Source organism: Sinocyclocheilus rhinocerous, unplaced genomic scaffold (genome assembly GCF_001515625.1).
Source record: "Sinocyclocheilus rhinocerous isolate Xijiao unplaced genomic scaffold, SAMN03320098_v1.1 scaffold3779, whole genome shotgun sequence".
Taxonomy (NCBI): domain Eukaryota; kingdom Metazoa; phylum Chordata; class Actinopteri; order Cypriniformes; family Cyprinidae; genus Sinocyclocheilus; species Sinocyclocheilus rhinocerous.
Window position 1 is genome coordinate 74,697 of NW_015663837.1, and position 11,072 is coordinate 85,768.

Here is an 11,072-nt window from a genome sequence, read left to right on the forward strand (position 1 = left end):
CTGACGGGGAAAGAGTTAATACTTGCTTGACTCAGTAAACAGCATTCAAAAGCGTCTCTCTCTAATGTTTTTCACACACACGGTTGTTCATAAATGTCTGAACTGTATTTCTGTGATTCATAATCATCCTCCAGTGCATATTATTACTGCAGCGTTTGATCGTTCTCCACCACGCTTGTATTTACGACACAAACACATCTCACGGTGAGATCGATACGAGACGTCTCTTGCAGTCACGCAGCTTTGGATATTAATGGAAAACCTGATGCCTAATAATAATGATGAACACATAGCTTCACTTCACGATTACAGCTGTAGTTTGGCTCCAGAAGGAAGGTTTTTCATGAAGTTTCCAGCAGAAGTGGAGCCGCGTTTCGCTCTCACTGCCGCTCTTGTCAATTCCAGCCCATTACCTGGCCTCATTTCCGTCTTTCTCGCTGTTTGTTCTCCTGTAATTACTGAGCTCTCCTGGATAAAATTGTGCTACATGCAATTACGGCCTGGTTACCATGGAGATGCATGCTCGATACATACGATTGGACGGAGGGTCAGGACACTCCCCCTCCTCGAGCGTGACATCATCGATGGCGATGTCCCCCTCGATCCCGGGGCCGCGGATGCCCTCGAATATCACCTGTGTGATGGAAATGGAGCACAAACAAAATAAAGCTTGTCTCCAGAGCCTCTTCTGGACTCGACATAAGCTACTGTAAAATATGAGAGGTTGTGCCATTAGACTATTTTTAAAATACAGCATGACCTCAAGTGACTTACTGTTTCATACGATGCTTTGTGACTTCATAAAAACATTTAGGACATAAAATTATATATATATATATATATTGTATTTACAAAAAAAATATAAATATAACATTAAGACTTTTGTCTTTGAAAGAAGTCTCTTCTGCTCACCAAGGCTGCATTTATTTGATCAAAAATACAGTAAAACAGTGAAATATTTTTGATGTGAATATCTGTTAAACTGTAATTTATTTCTGTGATCTACTCCAGTCTTCAGTGTTACATGATCTTCAGAAAGCATTATAATATGCTGATTTGCTGCTCAACAAACATTTCTGATTATTATCAATGTTGAAAACAGTTGTGCTGCACAATATTTTTGAGGAAACCGTGATGCATTTTATTTTTCAGGATTCACAGATGAACAGAAAGTTCAGAAGAACAGCATTTATTTGAAATAGAAATCTTTTGTACCATTATAAATGTCTTTACTGGCACTTTTGATCAATATTAATATTTAATTGATTAATAAAAGTTTTTTTTTTGTATCAGCTAGTTGCCAAATCAAAATGTCTCATTATTATTTAATTAAAGTTAACGTACTAAAAGAACTAAAACAAAACAAACTGAAAAAAACCTAAATGAATAAAATTTATATAGACATTAAAAAAAGTAATAAAAATGACAAAAAAGCCTAACAAAAGTTCTAAAACTTTAACTAAAATTAAAATGAAAACAGAAAATATAAAAATAGAAGAAGACGCGTCACGCGCTCAGAATGCGCTTAGGACAGTTCGGACATTGCAGTAAATCAGAGGTAAAAAACTATATAAATACTGTTCAGTTTCTTGCACAGACCGATCATTTCGTGTCTTTACACATCAATGTGTCGTCACGAGCTGAAAGAAGAAGACGCGTCACGCGCTCAGAATGCACTTAGGACAGTTCGGACATTGCAGTAAATCAGAGGTAAAAAACTATATAAATACTGTTCAGTTTCTTGCACACACCGATCATTTCGTGTCTTTGCACATCAATGTATCGTCACAAGCCGCAGGGTTTAATTTGGTTTTGTTTGTGTATGTTTTTTTGACTCTCAAAGCCGTGATTCCCATCCACTTCCATTATATGACTGATAGACTGCAACGGTTTGAGTTGAAAATCTCCGTTTGTGTTCTACTGAAGAAACAAAGTCACCTACATCTTGGATGCCCTGGGGGTAAGCAGATAAACATCACATTTTCATTTTTGGGTGAACTATCCCTTTAATGACTAAAACTATAAATTTCCTTCAAAACGGACCTAAACCTCACAAAAATGCTCTATAAATACTGAATGAATGTGAATGTCTCCGTGTTACACGTGCAGTTCGCTCACCTGGAAGGAGGCAGTAGGATGGATGCTAATTTTGGCTTGTCTCCATCGGTCCCCTTGGTTCCCGCTAAGAGACCAGACTGGACCGGCATCTGAAGTCGACTGACCTTTCTGCTTCACAAATGCATTCAGAGAGCCTGTGGGAAAATACAATCAATTAATTTAACAACTGAACTCCGTCCAACAGAAGAACTGAAGAGCGCAAGTCAAATTGCAAATCAATCGATTGTACTTGGTTTCTACCTGGTCAAAGCTGTAGGATGGTAAATTAACAATCATGCTTGCTTTGGGTATTTGGGAAAGGTGTGTGGAAATCTGAAGACAATAATCAACTTTTTTTCATGAACTGGTCAGTTTTGAGGTCTATTTTGCTTCCATGACATGCCTTGTTTCAGACGTGTGGAAAGAAAACATTTCAATTTCAATTCTAGCACATCTTCAAAAGTTTTTCCTCCACTTAAGCAGCACTTACATACACCAAAACTTAGAGTTTGATTCCTCTCTATATTCTGAAGATTTTTACTGAGGGGTTTGTTCATATAACATTCACACTAATTTATATAGCATTTTATTCCTAAAAACATGGTGAAATGTTTGTTTTCTGTCTGTTGACAGTATTTTCTGATTTATGGAGTAATAAAAAGAGAAATCAAGAATCAACTCTGGAAAAACATTTAACTCTAAAATATCAACAAAATCAAATAAAAATTTTGAACCAATGTTCAGACTAGTGGTGGGAAAAATCATCCAAAATACACATATAACTGTTCGTTTTATTATATTTTGATCTATTTGTGTCTGTAGATTTAATTTCCAATCAATAACTTTAAAAGTTTTTCCTCCACTCCAGCAGCACTTACATACACCAAAACTTAGAGTTTTATTTCTGTCTATGTTCTGAAGATTTTTACTGAGGGGTTTGTTCATATAACATTCACTTGATTTTTTTTAACAACATTTTATGTGAAAATGTATTTCTGCCTGTTTGTGGTAGGCTATTTTCTGATTTATGGAGTGATAAAAAAGAGAAATCCAGAATCCCTCTGGATAAACCTTTAACTCTAATATGTCAACAAAATCAGACAAGAATGTTGAACCAATGTTCAGACTAGTGGAAAGAAAACATAAAAAAAACACACTGCACTTTATCTATTTGTATCTGTAGATTTCAATAGCAATACATATATTTAAAAAAATTTTTGTCCAATTCAGCAGCACTTACATACACCAAAACTTACAGTTTTACTCCTATCTATATTCTGAAGGATTTTATAGAGAGGTTTGTTCATTTACCATTTGGTTGATATATTATTTTAAATTATATTTCTTAAACAAGGAGAAAATTTATAGTTTATCTCTCTGTTGACAGTATTTTCTGATTTATGGAGTAATAAAAAGAGAAATCCAGAATCCCCTCTATAAAAACTTTGAACTCTAATATGTCAACACAATCAAACAAGAATATTAAGTCTGGCTTTATCCAGTGTTCAATTTTATGTTCTGGAAATGTATGCAAATTGTATGCACCTACAGCGTTTTGCCTTAAACAAGACATTACGGTCAGGTTTAGGTAGTCAATCCGCTCAATCTTCCTGAGTGAAACACTTGTAAAGAGGAATGAAAGCGTTTCTGCTCATGTTAATGTGAGCGATATCCTCTTATCCTCTTAAATGGACTCCTCTCTCATTATATTCCAGCAGCTGCTCCGCTGGGATAAAACGTCGGGTTTAGAGATGAATGAGGTGTTGTGGTGCTTCTGTACAGCTGTATATTCAACCATATGCACAACAAATATGGCAATCTTTATCTGTGCAGATTCAAAGTGCTCATTAATCTTTAAAACTCTCTTAAGTGGAAGTGGGGAAAAAATCTGTGAATTTAAATATGGTACAATGTGTTAAAAAGACTTCAGAGTCAGAATTGTCATTATTAACTAAAACTATCAAAATTGTTTCAAATGAAATAAAGGTGAAACAAAATAAAACACAAAAATTAAATAAAAAAAAATACTATAACTTCAATGAAAATCAGTAAAGTTGTAAAAATGAAGTAAAATTAAATATTTAAATTGCTAAAACTAAATTAATAAATGAATAAAACTAAAATTAAAATAATAAACACCCGGTTTCAAACACAAGACTAAAATGTAAGTCTGAGCTGTTTCAACTGAAAGAAACTTGCACTGACTGATCTTAAATATATCAGTGTCTTTGTTTTGTCTCTTCTAATTGAACTATGGTCTAATCCTGGTTTAGTCTAAGCCCTGTATGTGAAACCAGGCCAGTGAAAGATAAATGAAATTATAAAAAAACTAAAACTAATAAAAATGACAAAAGCACATAACAAAATTACTAAAACTCACACTAAAATGAAAATGAAAAAAAAAACAAACAAACAAAAAAAACAATAATAATGATAATTTGTAACATTGCATTGGCAACTAACTGAAATACGTTTAAAAACTCAATTACAAAAATTGAAATAACAAACTAAATTAAAGCCAAACAGAATTACAAAAAAACTCACAAAGTTCTTAAAACTTGCACTAAAATCAAAATGAAAACGGAATGAAAACCAGTTTCATTAATAATAAAAAAAAAAAACATTGAAAACTTAAAAATGTGTAATGTTTGCTTTGGCAACTAACTGAAATATAAATTACTAAAATAAACTATTGAAACTACTGAAAACTATGAAAATTGTTTTCAGTAACTGAAAGCTGAAATAAAATAAAAGACAAAATTAGATAAATGTAAAAAAAAAAACTTAAATGCAAATTATTAAAGTAACAAGTTTAAATTTCTAAAACGAAATTACTAAAACTGAAATAAAAAATAAAGCTAAATAGAATTATAAAAAACAAAAATGAATATAATCTAAATATAATATAGTTATTATAATTATAAAAAATATAAATTAAGAAAAAAAAAAAACTAACATTCACTTCAAAACATTAATAAATACAATAATAGTACACTGTACATTTTACTAAACCACTATAGAGGTCAAAGTGTGGTCAGTAAGTGCAAAAAGTGATCATGTTGATGGGTTTTTAGCACGTCTGTGGCTCTTACCAATGTGTTTGCCGTACATGTGGTAGTAGAAGCTGAAGCAGTACACCGGAGGGCTGGTGATGCTGTAGGGGTTTTTGGGGGCCACATTAAATGTGGGGCTCAGGAGACGCGCCGTGTCGCCATCTTTACGAGGTCTGGACGTCTCGATGTACATGAAGAAACCTGATAACCACACAAACACAATCATGAGACACACACAGTAATAGAAACTGCTGTAACACACGTGTGACACTGAAAACTGGAGTAATGATGCTGAAAATGAAAACTGTTATTTTAAATTGCATATATAGAATATCTGCAATATATAGAATATTTGATTATGTAATATGTAAAAATATATTTAATATACAATATTTCTAATTTATTCTGTACAACTACAAAATGGGAATTTAGCCAGAAACTCTGTATATACTAATATTACTACTACATAGTGTATCATATATTAAATATAAATAAATATTTCTAAAATGATTTATATAAATAATTAAAATGTTAAAAATTTTACAGGTTGAAGATGACAGAAATGATGAAGATTAGGTATGAGCTGCTCAGGTGAGAGAGACTCTGATGGCTGTGAAGACCAGCTTCTGACGACACACTGATTCTGTCCTAAAGGCCTCAGACGCTCGTACCCTGTTTGGAGCCGCTGCGGTCCCCGCTGGGCCCCGTGTTGGGCGTGTATTTGGTGTCGCGTGTGGCTGCGCTGTGTCTCGTCCAGTCGAAGTCGTCATTCTTGTCCTGAGTGAACATGCAGACGGGATCCTCCTCAAAACTGCAGTGAAACTCTCCTGAGAACAAACAGAAGCAGGCTTAGAAAGATCATCATCATCATCATTATCATCATCACCATCCTCATCATCCTCATTCTCATCATCATCATCATCATCATCCTCATTGTCATCATCATTCTCATCATCATCATCATCATCATCATCCTCATTGTCATCATCATTATCCTCTTCATCATCCTCATCATCATCCTCATCGTCATCATCATTATCCTCTTCATCATCCTCATCCTCATCATCCTCATTCTCATCATCATCATCATCACCATCCTCATCCTCATCATCATTCTCATCATCATCATCATCATCATCCTCATTGTCATCATCCTCATTCTCATCATCATCCTCATCATTATCCTCATCATCATCATCGTCGTCATCATCATCGTCATCATCATCATCCTCATCATCCTCATCATCATCATCATCCTCATCATGATCCACGTCATCATCCACGTCATCATCCTCATCATTATCCTCATCATCATCCTCATCATCATCCTCATCATCATCATCATCATCATCATCCTCGTCATCATCCACGTCATCATCGACGTCATCATCCTCATCATTATCCTCATCATCATCCTCATCATCATCCTCATCATCATCCACGTCATCATCCTCATCATCATCATCGTCGTCATCATCATCATCCTCATCATTATCCTCGTCATCATCCTCATCATCATCATCATCATCATCCTCATCATCATCCTCATCATTATCCTCATCATCATCCTCATCATCATCATCATCATCATCATCCTCGTCATCATCCACGTCATCATCGACGTCATCATCCTCATCATTATCCTCATCATCATCCTCATCATCATCCTCATCATCATCCACGTCATCATCCTCATCATCATCATCGTCGTCATCATCATCATCCTCATCATTATCCTCGTCATCATCCTCATCATCATCATCATCATCATCCTCATCATCATCCTCATCATTATCCTCATCATCATCCTCATCATCATCATCATCATCATCTCACACACTCATGCATTCACACCGCTGCCGGTAGGAAGATTTACAGACGCTCTGATGATCGAATGTTTGGTCTTTATTTAAAGGAGCCGCAACGCAAAGAAGCATGTTGATCTTGTGCAGACTTACCACAAATAAGTTAACCTCATGAAATATGTGACGCAGACCACAAAACCAGTCTTAAGGGTCAGTTTTTCTAAATTGAGGTTTATGCATCATCTGAAAGCTGAATAAATAATATTTCCATTGATGTATGGTTTGTTAGGATAGGACAATATTTGGCTGAGATACAACTATTTGAAAATCTGGAATCTGAGGGTGCAAAAAAATCTAAATATTGAGAAAATCATCTTTAAAGTTGTTCAAATGAAGTTCTTAGCAATGCATATTACTAATCAAAAATTAAGTTTTGATATATCCCAGGTTAAAAAAGTACACTTCCATAATGTACTTAAAGTGCTCTATTGTCACACACTAATTTTGTACTTAATATACTAAAAATGATTCTTTAGTACTTCTTAAGATGAACTTAAGTTCAACTGTGCTATTTTGGGACACCATGAATAAATACTAGAACCCATCTTTCATACACTAGTACACTCAAGTGTACTACAAGTGGTAACTAAATACGTTTTTTAAATACGGAGATAGTATGTTAAAAGTGTCTGTTTGAAGTGGCCTGAAAGCATGTGTTGTGTTTGGAAACGAGCGTTGGAGAGATTCCTCGTCTTCAGGACTGTCACTAACACACACTGATGAGCAGCACTGTGAGATTCAGCCGCTGCTGTTTGAGGATGAATGTTCATCAGCATTAACACAGGCTTCACCCTCACGACTCAAACTAATGCAGGAGATCCTCGAGAAACCAGAGAACACGCTACACTCCTGAAAATACTCTAGAAAGCAAGGCAGGAATACTGCATAAATACTCACTCAGATCAGGATTGATGGGAGCTGTGAAGAGAACACATTCATCAGATCAGCAGCTGAGTTACAGTAAACACATCGCACTTCAATTAATAACAGTTATTCATTATTATAATTAACACTTGACCCTAATTTCATTCAATACAACACCAAAAAATCACTATGAAAAACTTTAATATTAAAACTTTTCACACATGCCAAAAATAAATATTAAAAAAATTACTAAATTGCAGAAATCGCTAGTAAATTTCACAAATAATTACAAAGAAACAGCAAGAAACACACTGAATGAAGCATGTAATTCTGAAGTAGAAAGACTGAAATTATATTTGGTTGTAAAACACTCGAATATATACTGTATATATATATATATCTTTTATGTACAATTCTGAAAAATAATTTTTTCAACTACAGGTATTGAACAACTATTCATAAATGTTTTTATTTTAACACGCTGTGAATATTATAAACCTTGTGTCCAGTATTTTCACTTTTTTAATTATTTCCCACATATTACTAAATAAATAAATAAACACAAACAAACATGAGAACATGTGGTAATTATAATGGCATTTAATATAAATGTATAAACTGAATATTATAGACAGTATTTTTACTGTTTGCAATATTAAAAGCAGTATTTGCACTTTTTTGCTATTTTTCACTATTATATATAATAAACTTGAGATAAAAATTAAAAACAGTATTTTTTACTATTTTCATGTTTTCACTATTTTAATCTAATTTTAATGTATACGTGTTTATTTTAACATTTAAAAAAACATTTATTTTATAACAAAAATGAATGATGAATAAAATGTTTTTTTGAACGATTAAAAAAAATGTAAAACTTTTTTTAACATTTATTTTTCATATTATTTTCACTATTTTAATTAAAATTTAAACAACATTAAAACATTATTCTTATTTTTTTTAAACATTTATTTGATCATTTTTCAAACAGTTTTCTAAAAGATTGTGTTCTTTCCTTCAGTCTGTTAGAGAAAGCTGAGCGAACACTATAACCAAAGCAATCAGCGGCTTTAATGAGTCTGACAGACAAACGAACCTTCAGCTCTGATCACGAGAAACTACAGACGACATGAAAACCTTCCGCTCAGAACGGAGGAACTGTGATGCAACGTCATGAAACGCTGATGAAACGAGCCGCTCGCAGCAAACAACCCACAGCCGGAGAGAAAACAGCAATAATCACGCTTATGAGCGCAGATCCTTACTTTTTACATTACTAATGGGGGAAAAAACTTTCTTTAATTTAAATTAATTTAAAATGAGTAAATATAATAATAATAAAAAAATCCCCTCATATACTGTGTAATAATAAAACAATGTAATTTTATTTTATTTAAAGTTAATAAATATAATAATGATAAAAACGCCAAGGTCTTTAAATATAAATGTTATATATATATACATTTAAATATAAATACAAAAAAAAAAGTTCTTAAAAGGCCATTTTTGTTGATTTAATTTAAAATTAATAATTATAATAAAACATAAATTTAAGTCTTTAAATATAAATACAAGTCTAAATATGAATACAAATTAAATAAAAAATAATAAATTTGCTAAAAAACGAAATCTAATTTGCTAAATCTAAGTCCTTATATATATGTTTCTAAAATGCTTTTTTCTGATGTATTGTTTAATTTAATTTAAAATTAACAAGTCTAATAAAAAAACTCTCAGCCTAATTCTTTAAATATAAATGTTTAAGCCTAAATATAAATACATAGATACCAAAGATATTTGTTCCTAATTTTTCTGATTTAGGAAAAGATGAAGTCCTTAAATATATATGTTCATAAAATGCCTTTTTTTCTGATGTACTGTTTAATTTAATTTAAAATTAATTAAATTAAAATTAAATTCTTTAACCCTCAATCAACCTTCGGGACAAATTGTGGGCAAAATCATTTTGTTTTGTTTTTTTAAAAACAGTTTCCTTAATCTGAGCGGTTCAAGACTTGGCTACTTTTCGTAAGTTTGTCGCCTGAACACACACACACTCACACACACACACACACACAAAGAGGACTCGATTAAACAATGTTAAGTGGTTGGACAAAAAAAAAACTCCTTAATTTGACCTTCGTGTCCAAAAATGGGCACCCATAGGAAATGAAAGGGAAATACCAAAATTCAAAGCATTTTTTAAAATTATTTGTCTAATAAAAATCAATAAATCCAAAACAATTCACATCAAACATACACAGAAATGAAGGTTTGAGCCTATACAACATTGTCAATGTGTCAAACACACACACACACGCGCACACTAACTCACACACACACACACACACACACACACATACATACTCACTCACTCTCACTCACTCACTCACTCTCACACACACAAGCGCACGCGCGTACACACACACACTCACTCACTCACTCACTCACTCAGCATCATATGACCCCTTTAAATATTAAATTTAACATTAAAATAAGCATATTTTACATAAAAAAAGATGGTACTTTTAGAGGTAAAAACACCAAAATCACAGAAAATTGCATAAATTAATAGATTTTATTTTATCGAAGATGGTGATATGACATTTATAAAAAAAAAAAAAAAAAATTGGGATCACACCTGAGACCTTCGTGACCAAATTTGTCCACGAAGGACAGATTAAGGGCTGTTATACGAAGGATGCTTGAGGGTTAAATATAAATGCTTAAGTCTAAATAACACACACACCACTCACTCACTCACTCACTCACTCACTCACTCACTCTCACACACACACACACACACACAACACACACACACACACTCACTCACTCACTCACTCACTCACTCACTCACTCACACACACACCACACACACCACTCACTCACTCACTCACTCACTCACTCACTCACTCACTCACTCACTCACTCACTCACTCACTCACTCACTCACTCACTCACTCACTCACTCACTCACTCACTCACTCACTCACTCACTCACTCACTCACTCACTCACTCACTCACTCACTCACTCACTCACTCACTCACTCACTCACTCACTCACTCACTCACTCACTCACTCACTCACTCACTCACTCACTCACTCACTCACTCACTCACTCACTCACTCACTCACTCACTCACTCACTCACTCACTCACTCACTCACTCACTCACTCTCACTCACTCACAC

At 33.6% G+C, this 11,072-nt stretch overlaps 1 protein-coding gene across 1 annotated transcript in view; it reads right to left on the reverse strand.

The window, feature by feature from the left end:
• LOC107729031 (MAM domain-containing glycosylphosphatidylinositol anchor protein 2-like) overlaps positions 1 to 11,072 on the reverse strand; it is a 74,480-nt gene that overhangs the window by 1,943 nt on the left and 61,465 nt on the right. The window contains exons 7-11 of the mRNA XM_016539380.1: positions 7,913 to 7,933; positions 5,822 to 5,977; positions 5,190 to 5,351; positions 2,119 to 2,252; positions 535 to 634 (exon numbers count right to left, since the gene is read on the reverse strand). Coding sequence (XP_016394866.1) covers positions 535 to 634; positions 2,119 to 2,252; positions 5,190 to 5,351; positions 5,822 to 5,977; positions 7,913 to 7,933 — 573 coding nt within the window. The remainder of the gene's footprint in view (positions 1 to 534; positions 635 to 2,118; positions 2,253 to 5,189; positions 5,352 to 5,821; positions 5,978 to 7,912; positions 7,934 to 11,072) is intronic.